Source organism: Lagopus leucura, unplaced genomic scaffold (assembly GCF_019238085.1).
Source record: "Lagopus leucura isolate 7727_CA_CO unplaced genomic scaffold, USGS_WTPT01 Super-Scaffold_739, whole genome shotgun sequence".
NCBI classification, from domain to species: Eukaryota; Metazoa; Chordata; class Aves; order Galliformes; family Phasianidae; genus Lagopus; species Lagopus leucura.
The window spans coordinates 21590265-21605308 of record NW_024962255.1 but is presented as its reverse complement, the minus strand read 5'-3'; the positions used below and the strand labels follow the sequence as shown (position 1 = coordinate 21605308).

Genomic DNA, 15044 nt, shown 5'->3' with positions numbered 1-15044 from the left:
AAACACTGTTACACAATCAAGGAAGAGAACAATAATGATGGGTCTATGCTTCAGCAAAAGCAGCAAATGTAAACAGATACATGAATGAATATACAAAAACAGACAATAGACAGTAAACACCAGGAACTGTTAAAAAATGAAAATGAGAAGGAAGATATCAAAAAGATTCACGGCAGAAATAAGAATTCAAGTTTTAGTTTCAAATAGTGGGAAAAAATGTGACTTTATAATCCAATTTTATTTCCACTCCAGACAAGAGAAAGCCTTTCAATGATCTAGTTCCACTACTAAGGGGAGAGAGTAGAATTCTTGATAAGTTGATGAAAAAGGCAGAATTATATGGTAAATGTCTCTTCCCATTTGAAAAGCAGAAGTAAGACCCTGCAAATTAGCATCTGAAACTTGCATGTGAACAACATCTAAAAAAGAGGGCACTTCCAGTGAGATTCTCCAGGGACTGTATTTAGAGTTGGTCCCATATATATTTTCAAAGTAAACAGAAAAAACACTGCTGTTCTGTAGAGAACCAAACACTGATTTTTTATGATGATGATGTAGGATGCTGTACACTAATCACTGACAAAGCCAAGGTATTTTACTCAAACCAACAAGTTTAACGCAGAGAAAAATACCATCAACCAAAAAGCTCCAATTTAGCAGATAAAGGTTGGGCATTGAAAGCTGAAAGGCAACACATCAGCATGCAAAACATTCTAGAGTGAGGATGAGCATACAGCACCACCACGACTGGAGGGGTCTCTCCTTGGAGCAGTGGGCAAACACATGCGAATCTTATCTCAGAGATGCTTTAATCAAAGAGCTCTCTCACTGTGCTGCACTGCAGAGTTCCCCAGGCCCAGCTGGGAGTTGTTTCCAGATGCAGCTCCTGCAGGCAGCCCCTGCCCCATTCTGAGCCTCCCCGAGCTCTGCTCTCACCTTCTCCTAGCTTCCCCTCTGCCCTTTGGACATCCTGGCACCACAAAACCACTCCCTTGCCCTGGGGACAATACTGAGCAAAGTCCCACCTACCAACACAGTGCAGCCTCTGGAGCTTGCTGAATCAAATACCTCGAGAGAACAAATTTCACTGTAAGCTGATAGCCAGCCACAGCCTGCAGCCCTGCTGCCCGGGTGGCTGCTGCACTGTCACACTGTAGTCTGCACTCTAACCTCCTCCAAGGGCAGCACACGCACGGATGCCTCAGACAGATGCTGGCAGAAAGGGTACAGCTGCAAACAGGTCTTCAGATACACCTCTGCCCAACACAAAGGGGCTCCTTCACTCATTCCACACAGACCCCACCACCTTGCAAAGAAAGGCCTAACCCCACAAAGTTGTGTGCGTTCCCAGGCTTTCCTGGGGGGCCCTGCTGCCTCAGCACTAGGGCAGGGTTAAGGAATGCCCAAAGCCACCACAGCGACACCTCCCAAGCATTTCTCTGCATACCTTGCTTCTCCTTCCTGGTCTGTACAAATTCTGAGCGCCGCAGGGTGCTGGGAGCCGTTCTCCTGTACAAACTGTTTCTCTGCAGTGAAGAGCTTGTTCTGCTTTCTTTCTTGGCCTCCTGCTCCCAGACGTGGCTCCAGTCTGGTCGGCCCGTGCGGACCCTTGAGTGCTCTGCTCCTTGTTCCCCACAGCCATTGCAGCCCATGTCCCGTATCCTTGACTGTCTGCAGTAGGGGTCTGACCCCACGTTGGTGCTGCTGTCTCCTAAGGACCAAGATGTCAACAAGTGAGCTCCATGACCTCCAGACGTAACACTGTAGTCCATGGCACGACTTTTCAGCTGCTTGTGCTGCTCAGAATCTCCACGATCCTTCAGATCCCTGATGTTTACATTCTGCCTTTCCTGCTCTCTAAATTCCTCAGAGCCTCCAACCTCTCTATGCCACTTTTTCCTTTCCCTACTTATTTCATAACCTCCATCTTCTCTACACTGCCTCCCCCCTTCCCCATATCTCCTGTCCTGCCTACACTGCCTTTCCCTTTCCCCACAGTATCTTCCATTCCCATTATAGTCCCTAGGACCTCTGTCCTTATGCCACCTTCTGCCTTCCCTGTACTCTCCAGGGCCTCTGCCCTCTCTGCACCGCCTTCCCCCCTCCCTGCCCTCCTCAGGTCCTCTGTCCCCCCTGTACTGCTTTTCTCCCACCTCAGGATTGCAGCCTCTGTATTGAACAGCCTCTCTCTCATTCACCCCACAGTTTCTGTCCTCTGTAAATGGGCTTTTGCCTTTCCAAACGCTGTCTGCTCTCCTGTTGTCCATGTACTGGTTATCTGCTTTCCAAAAGCCTTCACAGTCTCCGTTCATGCTCCATCCATCCACAGAGCTGCCCTCCCCTCTCCTGTCACTGTTCCAGCCTCTGTCTGTTCCCCTCTGCGCCCTGGGTCTCTCATTGCAGCGACTCTCACTGTGCAGGCCCACGACGTCCCCTCTCCTCACAGCACAATCTTCATACTCCCAGCTGAGGAGCCGTGACTTCCGCCTTGAGTTTTCTGTGCCATATTCTGTCCCAGGATAAGAGCACATTGTCCTGCTGGGATGCAGCTCCCTTCGCTCCTGCTCCCAAGCCCACACTGGGGCTAATGCCTCTTCTCGCTCTGCTCTGGCGCTTCCTTCCCAGGTGCAACGCAATGCAAGCAGCGCTTCCTGAAACCAGCCAGCAAAGGTAGGAAGAGGCTCGTGCCCAATCGCCGCCAGCCCCAGCCTCCTCCACCTGCTGCCCAAGCTAATCATTTACCAGTTAGGAGCAGGCTTCCACTGCCCAAACCGGCTCCACTGCTTTGGCAGAGCCCACAGCCTCCCCATGGGCCGCTCAGAGGCAGAGAAAAAGTAGAGCAATGGGGCATGAGGAGGCTGTGCTCTAAGACCAACATCCCCAGGGAAGGGAAAGGTGCGTGTGAGACTGCAGGGAGCCACAGAGCAGATAGCGGGTACTGGATCTCTTTCTCTTGCCTCCACATTCCTGCCAGTTCCAGCAGGCAGCCTGCAGCTTGAACACCGTAGCCGGGCTGAGGCTGGGCTCTGCTCCACGCCTCCTGAGAGAAACTGAAGCCCTCAGGCTTCCTTTCTAACCTGGTGGGTGCTGAGCCATCCTTCTTCCAGTCCTCACCCACAGCCCCTGGGAAGAGCAGGAGGCAAGCAGCACCGGGGCAGAGCCAAAGAACAAGCCTGCAGGGACAGTCTGAGTTATCTCCAACACACAACAGAAGCTTCCAGCCCTCCGGTAACTCCTTGTACCACAGGATTCAGCATATCCCGTTTTCCATATCACAGAACTGAAAAAGCAAGAGGTGACCACAACATGCCCTGGACAGAGAGGAGAGTCCACGGATATCACCCACATCTCAGCTTCCTGCAGCACTGTTAGTTAATGCACAACTCATATTCCATACTCCCAGTTGGGAGAAGGCAAAAATAAACGCATCAGACCATCTTGCTCCAAGTGTTGGAGGATGAGCACTAATCCTGTGCTGGTCTGGTCTTTAGCACAACCTTCAGTGTACGTGCAAGACATGCCTAAGAAGGAACCTGCAGATTTTAAACATGTTTCAGAAAAACACATACTTTTCCTTTGATGCACAGAGAAGTTGGGTCTCCTAAGGTTACTCCAGCCCTACTTTGTGCCCTTAGGTAGGGCACTTATTTACTATAGGAGAAGAGAAGCTACTTTCAAACCCTCAGGTCTCTTGAAGGGGTGAAAAATGCTCTGGGACTACTGTGGAGCTATCTCAATGGGCACAATGTCCCTGCCAGCATGTTAGTTCCTGCCTAAAACTTCCAGTTCAAATAACCAACAGAGCATGGGTTCAGCAGGACTTCCCTCTGTCAAGAAGCAATGGGACAGAGGAGACGTTTCCCAGAAAGATCTGTCCCACCAGAAAATTTCCCAGAGATACATCCTAGATTTGCCTTTTCCTAGCTTCAAACCTCGTATCTTCTAAGCATCCTTCTTGCACTCCACTGATGTGGAGGCTGCGGGTCACCCTGTGCGCTGATATCATCCTTCATTCCCACGTGCTCTGCATCAGACATGATCCTGAATTAGAGTGCCTGGACTCCACAGTACTGATTAAGTGGTGGGAGGATGGAGGCAATGAAATCAGAGTGAGTAATTCCAAGGCAGGAGTTGGCATTTCACTCCACCTCCCGCATGCAGTGCCCACATTTCCTGCACATCGTGGGTTTTAGGAACAGAAGTGCACTATAAGAGCTCCTTGGAGAAGCTGGGGAGAAGGGACTGTGGGAGATGTATGTGGTCCTGCTTCCACTCTGTCTATTGTATTACCAAGTATAACGAAGTTAACAGCACTGATCTCAATATTATACAGCTTTTCAAAGCCCGAATGTGCCCATATAAACCAGACAAGTCTCTCCTCCCAGAATAAAGCCAATTCATGATGATTTGCAGCACCACAGTATTTACAAAAATGCCCCAAATCAAGAATTAAGGAAGACTGGTTCAAGTGGTGCCTGTACCTAGAGGGGACAGCTGTCCCAAAGATCCTCTATTCCATGCTGCTGTACTCACCTCTCAGCTCCTGCAGCTCCACGCTGAGGCTCTCAATGTTGGAGTCACAGAAATCAAGGTTCTCCAGGGTCTCTGCTCTCACCAGCTCATCCTGCTGCTCCTCCAGCAGCAAGCTGAGCTCAGTGCGGGTCTTCCTGTAAGCCTCCAGGTCTCGCTCCACCTCTCCAATCCTCATCAGCAGGATGGAGCAGGGGGAAGTTGATCCTGTCCGTGTTGCATCCTCACGGCTTTCCTCCGTATGCTGCTCTGCTACATTTGGCTGCAGCTGTGGAGGGACCATGCTCCTCCTCTGAGTGCTTGATGGAGGCCGGGGAGCGGGCCGGGAGGGCTTCACTGAGAATGACAGAGACCGGCCTTTGGGCACAGGAGTTGTTGCAAGGGTGCTGGGCCGAGGAGGAGGTGGTCTCAGGGCCTTCCTCCTTTCTGGCAGCTTGGCATGGGGGACACACTGAGGAGACCCACGAACAATGTCCTTCTCAGAGCTATAGTCCAAAATAGAGAAGTGGCGGGAGACCTTGTCCTGCTCAGCACTGGTACTTGAAAGACTCTTCTCAAACTGCACCAGTTGCTCTGTCAGTTTGGAGTCAAGGTCTGTGCCACTGTGCCCCTGTGTTGCCAGTGAGGAGGATTCCCCCCAGCTCCCAGCCCATGTGTCCAGTCCTGTGTGGACACCTCCCCAGCTGGAAAAACAAGGTTTGGACTTTTGCTGGTTGTCCACCAGACCATCCAGGTCCTGAATGCTGCTCTGGTTCTCCTGGGGCTCTGACGCTGCCCAGCTGCTGGGAGGAGAAATGGTCTGGCTTCCGCAAATGTCTGGTGAGAAGCAGGGAGCCTGTGGGGGCACGGTGGGACTGCTTCCATCATGCTCAGGCAGGGCTGGAGGCTCCATTACACCTGCTTGGTCAAGCTCGCTGCTCTGCTGTGGAGGCAGCTGAGTAGAAGGGAGAAGGCCGTTGACCGTCTTTGTGCATTCAAAGGGGAGGGAATCTGTTGTAGTTTTGGGATGTAGTTCCTGGATTCCTGTGTCAGGAAAAGCCTCATGCTGCCTTAAATCAGTGCCCAAAGGAGCCTCAGATCTACCTGCTGTGTGAGACTCAACAGCGTCAGGCTCAGGTTGTGCAACCAAGCCATCCTCCTTGTCCCAGCTGTCTTTGTCTGGCAAAGAGAGAACTCTGGAGCAGGTGCTCTCCAAGCCTTGATGGACAGTCACTTCACAGCTGCCTCCAGTGTGGGAATCACCAGCACCCACCTTTTCCTTGCAAGGGTCAGAGGCCTCTAGTCTCACAAATCTGTGTGGGAAGATACCACGTTTCCCTCTCAGCTCCCCCTCTAGCCAGCCATCCTCCAGAATGCCCACAATCCGAATCCTGTCACCCACTTCAAAATCCAGTTCCTCAGACTCCAAGGCTTGGAACCGGTACAAGGCAACACCATAGGTGCTCCCTGGCTCCTGCCTTTCATCCTCTCTGCCATCTTCCTCCTGCTTGGTGGGCACTGTCCCATTGGTGTCACAAGTTCTTGCAGGCTCTTGATCCTCTGAAGTTCCTGCTGCTCTCAGAGGAGTAAGCAGCTCCACAAAACCTTCTGGGAAAATGCCTCTGTGGCCTCGGAGCTCCCCCTCAAACCAGCCAGGCTCTGGTATGCCAACGATGTTGATCACATCCCCTTCTCTGAAGTCCAGCTCCTCCTCCAGCTGAGCAGAAAGGCCCATCAAGGCCCGGGCTTGGCCCAGTGAGTAAGCAGGCATCTCCAGGAGAGAGTTGTGGGACAACTGATGGCTCCGAACTGAAAGGCACAACTCCCGCACACATGATGAAGGGAAAAAGCCCTTGGAACCCCAGCTGCTTCGGCCCTGGAGCCAGCTGGAGGCCAGAGAACCACCCAGGATCACCAGGTCTCCTGCAGGGAATGAGACACACCAGTTCAAAACTGCCCTCCTGACTGCTTCTCACCTCTTGTTCCTGCCTTCCTGGGGCGTTATTGGCTGTGGCTAAGGCCCGGCACTCCACACAAAGTGCAGTGTTCTGGGGGTGCACAAGAGCAGACTGGAGGTGAGGCATGAAGCATCACCAGTCTCATGCATGCAGATAACTAAGATTCACGGTTTTAGCTCCCTGACTTTCTAGTTGCTAAATAGTCAAGTTGCTTTACAGATTGATTCCCACCCACCCCATCTCAGACACATGTCTAAGATTTGGGGATGGGAGGGCAGTTAAATGGTAGCTGTAGGCCTACCATAATCACTCTGGTATTTGGAGTTTCAAGGGTAATAATACAACAATACAAGAAATTGGTACCGAAGGGTGGCAGGAACACAAAGCTCCACATGCCATGGGGTATCAGGAAACTCTCCCTGCCACTCTAGGGAAGATGCTGCAACTAGGCTCACCCTATGCTTCTGGAAGAAGGGGAGGAGGCTATGAGATGCAAAGCAAAGGAAGAGAATGGGGATTACCTCTCTGTAATGACAAGCTCCCTGGCTCTTGAGATGTGAAGTTACTGGTACAAACAAACAGCTTCTCTCCTTGCTTCAGAAGGGGAACATCCACCGATTCCACAAAGCTGCTAGGAAACTGCCCTGCAATGAGAAGCAGCTGTCAGCAATGAGTCCTTTCTGTAGCCCACCACAACTCCCTCCACCCTCCTTCCAGACCCTGGGATCTACTTTTCATGCTAAAGGAAAATGCTGTACCCACAGCTACCCAAAGACATAAGCAGCATGGAGGAAGAGGAATAGGTCTGGGAGGCAGAAATTTCTGAGGCTTTAAATGCTAACAGAGAACAAAAATCTTTATGTCTTTGGCTCACTCCAGGCAACCAGTACTATCAGCACTGAGTTTCTAGGAACAGATATACCAGGTTTACTCCTTCCTCTTTCACTGTTTAGTTCCCCACTCATGGTCATGACAAGGACCGGGATACAGTAGTGCTAGACCACAACATCAGTGTCTTCTGACAGGGCACATCCGCCTTGTGCTTCTCACTCTGTAAGGCTTGGCCCCAGCACAGCCTCAGCACTTAAGTCAGGACACCAAACTTGGGAAGGCCAGACCTGTAATGCAGAGGCTCTGCCACAGCTCCAGCACTGCTAAGGCTGCAGGAACCTTCCCCATTTTAACACCTCATGCAGCTATTTCACCATGGCACCTACTGCTGGATGCCCCACTATGCTGAGCAGGCCACAGCCGGGCAGGGCCATGAACACTTGTTGGCCATTTGAAGACTTTACCCAGCTACTGATTTCAGTCCCAGCATCACTGGATATAGCAGAGCCTGCTGCAAAGCCCACTACAAACATCACTGCAATCCTTTACAATTCATTGCAGGCAGAAACGATGGAATATGGCCAGCAGCACTTCCAGCATTCACTCATGATGTCTACTCAATATGATGGTTGCATTCTCTTTTAAAACTTGACGACATCATATTGAAGGCACTCAGCACTTTCAACTGGGATTAGGCAGTTTCCCACCTGCTGTCATTAACCTGAGGTGGAAACAAAAGCCCACAGGCTTCCAGTTTCAGTGGCTTCCTTTACAGTTTTAACCAACTCCTCTTTTTTCCATGCCAGTTTCCTGCTCTGTACATGAAAACAACCTAAGAGTGTTAGGAAGGAAATAATGGAACTACATTAATTATTCCCCACAGAGCATTAAGTATTATTATTGGTAGACTGCAGCACTTCCACAGCTTCTACCAAAAAGTGCTTTTTCAATCCCCTGAAACTTTAGCTTAGAAAACTGGGCAGAAAACTATAACAGCTGTTCCAAGGAAAAGCAGGAATGTAAGCGGGGTTTGAGTTAAAGGTCACTAAAAACACACAGTTTGACTTCAGTGTGTTTCTTTATCTTTGAACTATGATGTACATCTGTTTGTTGTTCCTTCATAGCTTCACCTTCTTGAGAATGAGTGCATCAGTTACACTGGAAGAAATAACAGTGGTGAAGTAACTGTTGGTGATTTCTGCAGAAGTAATTTGTACCCAGTAACTTCAGCAGCAGCAGGATTAGGCATGTACTCATTCAATGCCATTTATAAGATAAGTGGAGCACAGGAGAAAATCCTTCCTCTCCACCCTTGCTCCTGTCCATCTTTGTTTTACCCAGAGACAGGCGCCTGACAGCCAACGGCTGGCAGCAGAGCCCAGACTGCTGCTGCAAGGCAGCCCCATCTCCATGGCCAGGCCTGGAAGCACAGCATGCTGAGGAAGGAGGGGGGTTTATGCTTTGAAGTGGCCTGGTTTTCATCTCACTGAAAGCTCACGTGCCTTCTCAGCATCAGTATAAAGATGAGAAACGGCTGCTTAAAACAGGACAAGACTTTCAGTGTTTCACTAAGAGCATTTTGCTGCTTCAGAAGTTTCTCACACTTATCCAAAAGTTTAACAGACTTGCACAATACTTAAGGTGCCCAGGTACTGATGGCAGCTTCTTTGGGAAAGCGTTTTAAAGTAGAAAGGAGGAAGCAGGACTGAGTCAGAGGGCTCCAGGGGGGACACGGAATCTCCAACTGACTTGACCTGACAAGGTCACTTCGCATTTCCATTCTGAGTGCATCTGTTTCCTCTTCCATTCCAGTGCCACAGCAGGTCAGCACATAAACTAGCCAGGAAATGGGCTGTCCCACTATAGAGGATGCAGCTAGCACCTAGTGTTATGAAGCTCCTGTGTTGAGGAGTGACACAACACTGATCTCTCAAAAAACAACTGAGCTGTCTCAGTGAGGTGCAGCTGACAGGAGACTGGTAGCAGGGAACCTGCATCCTCAGACTCATGTGAAGTCCAGTGAAAGTTTTAATAAAATGCATGCTACGCTGGCAGAGAGAAGGCAAGGGAAGATGTTCAGAGCAGAAGATGCGGCCTATGGACCTAGATGTGGGCACTTCCAGCTCTTACCTGTGACGCCTTCCTTTTTGCCAAGCAGCCAGAACTCATCCACCACATCCAGCACCTCGATGACATCTCCCACAAAAAGGGGCAACTCCTCAGAAACGCTGGGACAGAAATCAAAGACTGCTCGTACCACAGAGCCAGCCTCCATCGCGTGGGGTCTGCAGGCAGATTGGGACCTACAGCTGAGACACAATGCAGCAATTAGCATTAGCAGCAAGAAACGCCTGAAATTACCACATTTCAGAAAGGGAAGCCCTTCTCAACTGTAAAATGCAGTGATACTATGAGTGGGTCCTGTCCTGAGCTCACGAAACCCCTCACTGTGCTTCAGACCTTGTTGCCACAGGAGTGGGGTTCTCCAGCAGTCCAACTTGCCTTGTGCAGGCTCTGCAGCTACCTCTGCTGGGACTTGTTTGTTCTTTACAGGGAGAGAAACTGCAAGAAAATCTGGGACTGAATTCTCGTCAGGAAGGAAGCGAGAGAAGAGGAGGAAGCTCCATGCTTCCCTGACGCCAGGGCAGACCCGGAGCCTGCTAGGGCCTCTGTGGGTAGGCAGCAGACATCACTGCTTGTCCAGTCCCTTCTGGCAGGCTGGGCAAATGCAACCCCTTCCCATGTATTGCTTGCCTGAGCTCTTGTCCCTGGAGCTAGTGAAGAATGCGAGGCTCTCTCTGAAGCTCTGGGAACAAGGTGAAATTCCCTCCTTGGAAAGAACTTGAGGGCCATATCCTGCACCCAGAAAGTCTGCCCCTTCCTTTAAAGCAGCTGCTACGCAAAGACCCTGCTGCTGTCCTCCCACACCAGGGTGACAACACTGCAAGGCATGCCGTGAACAGGGCTGTACAGCCTTGCATGGTCCACCTGAGCCCTGGTGAATCAGGAACACTTGCAAACACAGAGCAGAAACACAGCCCTGCTATGGAGGTATGGCAAACTTCCACCACAAGTGCCAGCAGGGGATCCAGCCAGGGAAACGCTTTCTGCTGACAAAACTGCCATGTTTATCCAGTCAGACTCACCTCCTGGGAACAAAGAGGGTCTGTGCTCAGCAGAACCACATCCCTCCCGCACCAGCCATGCCCACATTCTGCCACCACTGCACCTCCGCTCCCAGCCCTGCACCCCTATGCTGCTCTACTCTGAGCACGTGAGCTCCTTGAGGCCCGGGCTGCACTGCCATTGCCAGCACTATGCTGGCTGAACAAACAAAGAGCCCAATATCCAGCCCCGACTGTGCTATGCCACCAAAAACAGATGAATGGACTGGAGTGAATCAGGAGCACAAAGAGCTGCAGTTCAGGATAGCAGGAACTTACTGAGGCAGAAAGAGCAACAGTATTACAAACATGACCATGTGGAGTAGAGAAAAAGATGGAAGGGCCACCAATGAGTTTAGAAATGCTAAAGACAAGAAAGCAGCTCTGCAATGTGTTGTGGTGGCTATGGCACAAGGCTGAGCTCAGGGTCCTAGAAGTATCTGCCGTGAGCTTTGGGGACTGTTTCAAATGAGAGAGGACTGAGAGGGGCAGGTACCAATGGGTTCTTCCACGCACCCAGTAACTGCAGTTACAATGGAGAGCAATTTAAGGACTGACACTAATCCACTTTCACATTGCAGCAGTCACCCGCTATGGAAAGCAGGGAGGGGACGGGATGCTTGCTAAGGGCCGGAGCCAGGACTGTACAAACCCTCCTATGAGAATGCAGGGGATTTCTGATAAGCTCATGCAGATCACTGATGGCAGTGGCCACTTACATTTTCTCCAAACCCTCACCTAGACAAGGAAGCCTCCCAGAATCTTCCAGACTGGTAACCTGTACAGCCCAGATCCTCACCTTTAATGGTGGACATGAGCTTCTCCCAGCTCCAGTCCAGGGCGGCCTGGTGAGAACAAACATCTAGCAGCAGTTTATGCAGACGCTCCCAAAGAATGAGCAGAGTGCAAGGAGAGCCGGGCTCTGCCTGAGATCCCAGTGAGTCACAGTCTGACTGCTGGCTGGGAGCCATCCCCTCTCACCTCCAAATGGGCAATCCCCCTGCCACAGGGAGGGATTGCCCTCCAAACCAAGCAAATGCTGGGGCTGCATCCTGGCAGAGGTCAGGGGTGCAGACTGCAGCAGAGCTGCAGCAGGACAGCATTGCCGCCTCCGCCTAGCAGCAGACCCACATCCAAAGACAGCCTCACCGTGCAAGTATGAAGCGCAGCAGCAAGCTCACTCCACTGAGAACACACTGTCTCTGTCTCACTGCCTGATCCTGAGCACAGTAGGTAACATGTTCTTGGCGCCCTGACACTACAGCACTGTGTAACGAGGCAAGGCGAATTCCCAGGGCATTAATCACTGCTCCCAGCCTCCCACATGCAGCCTCAGCACACATCACCTTTGTGGAAGACAGCCCAGCCCTTCTCGTCATTAGCTCTGGAGTATGTCTGGTCCAGAGCGGGCTGATGAAAGGGCAGACTAGAATGAAATGAGAGCCATTAGCTCAGTTACAAGATTGCTGTGAGACCTTCAGAGCAGATGGGATCATGCCACGCAGCCAAGAGGAGGCATTTACACACTGACTCAGATGACTTCTCTTCTCCCTCTTCTTTGTGTTTGGACAGGGTAGGACTCCTCAAATAAAGAGCTCTCTAAGAAAACAGTGATTACTGTTGGGCACTTGCTCAATGTGCCAGCACATAGATGGAAGCAACTCTACTGAGGATGGTGATACAGATGCACTTTTTTACTCTTTAATGGCAAGGATGAGTATATCGATTTTGTACCTTAGAAACAGGAGTTCTTTCTTCCCTGTTTTTGCTGAAAGATGCTGAAGGAAGGATTTCGGGCTCTTAGAAGGTAAGACAGCAACATAATAGACCACTGTAGATTGATTACCAACAGTATTACGGCAAAAGAAGAGAGCATCAGCTCGTAGACAGCTAATCCAGCGGTATTCCTAAAGTGCTGATCAGGTAGGTAATGAGATAAAAGCAATAAAAAAGCAAGAGAACCCAACTTCTCAGACACTGTGCCCACCTGTTCTCCTCCACATAATACTTCTCAGTTTCTCAGACACAATGCTGTCAGGGCTGGGTATGGGCAGTGCTACAGCACAACTCACCAGTGCAGTAACCAAGAAATGAACCTATCACCAAACAAAACAAATGCAGTGCAGGCTTTCACATGCACAGGTGGCTTGTGCAAGGGATAAGTATGTTCTTGTGCAGCAGATGTCTCAGTCTTTTAAAAACTGAGAGCTTGCTTAGCAGTAAACCAAGTAGGATTCTCATTCCGAAAAATACACGAAAGCCAAGTTTGTTGCAATTAAAGAATATTAACAAATACCACCGCTAATCTTTATTTTTTTTATATACAGTTGAAAACTGCCATGCATTTTACCTATGCTATTTCACACCTCTTCCTGCTCACGGGAACCCAATGCCTGTCCATGGAAGATGGAATCTACCTCCAGAAACAGAGATGCCCTTCTGCCTGCTCTGTACGCTCCCCAGCTGCCAGTGTGGCTTTTGCAAGAGATCTGCAGTGTGCCCCACGGACGGGACATTGCTCACACGACCTCACCTGGAGTGCACACACGGGTCCCTGTCAGCCACAGCCACTCCCCCAGCACTCTGCAGAATGCATTGCACTGTGAGCTGCCTGAGGTCCTTGCTTGCCTGCACATTCCTGGGTGGGAGGAACAATACCCCATTGAGCAAAGCCCTGGAGATGGTGCCAAAGCAGGGACCGAGGCAAACTGCTGAGCCAGCCCCACCAACCCTGACAGAACAGACAAGCAGGGCAAAGCCAGGCTTGGAGGTGCAGAGAGGAGCCTTCTGCCACCAGACGCAGGCTGATTGCTGCAGCCCCTCATTAGGACATGCTGATCATCTCTGCAGATCCCAAGGAGCCCCCGCTGAGCTGCACACAGTGGGAAACGTAAGATCTCCTCTTATATACTCCCATCTCCAAACACCATCTGGATCCCAAGAGGAAGAGGAATCTTCTCTTTTAAAAAAGGCTTCATTTCCTTTATGACTTGACATCCAAAATTCATGACAATAAATACACTTATCATCAAGCCCTCCAGAACCGGGACTGCTGGGAAAAAAAGGCTACCTAAGCAACCACTGACATCCCACATGTGGCAGCATTTGCCACACAAGCCATTCAGGCCATGTTTTCTCCCTCCAGCTGGACACTGGCTGTCACAGCGCTGTCACCTGCCCTTCAGCTGGACACAGCTCAGTGAGGGCTGGCAGGGTTCTTGGGGCAGGCGTGGGCTGGGGAAGAAGGAAGAGGAGCTCATGTTGGGCCAGATGGCAAGCAAATGAAAATCATCTGGAAACCGGAGCACATCATCAATTGTTAATGCAAAACAGAACACCTTGCCAAAACACGTGAGCAAGGACACTGTGATGGATACTTCATGCACAGCCTCATGGACCTAAGCATGCACATAGGTCAGAACATCAGTTTAGGAGATAAGAGCTTCCCAAATCCTACCCAGGCTGTACCAAGCAGCTGCACACACCATTACTGAGCCCTGTCTTCTCCCACTCCAAAGAACACATTCGTCTCTCTTGCCATTGTGGCAAACAGACAACAATGATACGGCTTAAAATCAGAACCATACAAAGTCCCAACAGCAGCACTTGTGCTGGGCAATACCTGTGGCTGGGCTCCTGCAGGTAGGTAATGCACAATCACAAAATTAGTCACTGCATATTGAGTGCATATCCCAAACAGGTTGAACTGTAACATACAAGGATGTTCCTCAACACTTGAGCACTCTGTACACTGATCAGTATTTTTCAGTGCAGCTGGGCTTGTTCAGCCTGGAGAAGTGAGAATTCATAGTGGCTTTCCAGTACTTCCAGGGAGCTTACAGGCAGGAGGGGGACCAGCTTACTACATAGTCTGATATTGATAAGGCAGGGGGAAACAGCTTTAAACTACAAGAAGGAAGATTTAGGTTAGATATTTGCAGGAAATTCTTTACTCAGACGCAGGTGAAGCCCTGGCACTGCTTTCCAGAAAGCAATGGGTGCCCCATCCTTGGAAGTGCCCCTGGATGGGACTCTGGCCCCTGACCTGGTGGGAGGCAACCAACCCACTGAATAATGGGATGATCTATAAGGTCACTTAAAACCCAGCCATTCTGTGCTTCTATGATTTTGGGTAGAAGCTCCCTACAGTGCTTTGGTTGTTGGATAGGGAGTCCATAAACACAGAACTCCAGTTTGAATTGGAAGCTTTGCTCTTTGTCCTCCCTTCACTCCTGTTCTGTGCTGCTTGTTATCTCCAGAGAAATTAAATCCCCAAGGAGAGACTGTTGATACTCGATATCATGTCGACCTATGCCCTGCAGAGCCTCTTGGTGCTCCTGAGAAGGAAAAGTAAAAGATGTGTCATGCAGAGCTAGGGTTGAGCAATCACTACAGGGTGATTAGGAAAATACTTTTAGGAAATCATCAGTTAATAGAGTGAAGTGCTGTGCAAAATTCCAGGTGCCCCACCTAGACACAGATCACCACCTCTACAAAGTCCGTCAGAACAGCCATTCCCTGCACTCATACTACTGCTGCATGTTGAACCGAGATTCTGTGGGCAGCTACTGCACCTGGTGCT

General features: G+C 50.3%; 1 protein-coding gene across 5 annotated transcripts in view; it reads right to left on the bottom strand.

Annotated features, from left to right (window-relative positions):
- LOC122175326 (dynamin binding protein) overlaps nt 1-15044 on the bottom strand; it is a 29136-nt gene that overhangs the window by 12689 nt on the left and 1403 nt on the right. For 3 of the 5 annotated variants that reach the window (XM_042862917.1, XM_042862918.1, XM_042862919.1), the window contains exons 2-5: nt 9429-9607; nt 6989-7111; nt 4534-6432; nt 1448-1711 (exon numbers count right to left, since the gene is read on the bottom strand). In XM_042862917.1, coding sequence (XP_042718851.1) covers nt 1448-1711; nt 4534-6432; nt 6989-7111; nt 9429-9573 — 2431 coding nt within the window. In that variant the 5' untranslated portion in view covers nt 9574-9607. The remainder of the gene's footprint in view (nt 1-1447; nt 1712-4533; nt 6433-6988; nt 7112-9428; nt 9608-15044) is intronic. The other 2 variants (XM_042862920.1, XM_042862921.1) reach the window with 1 other exon arrangement.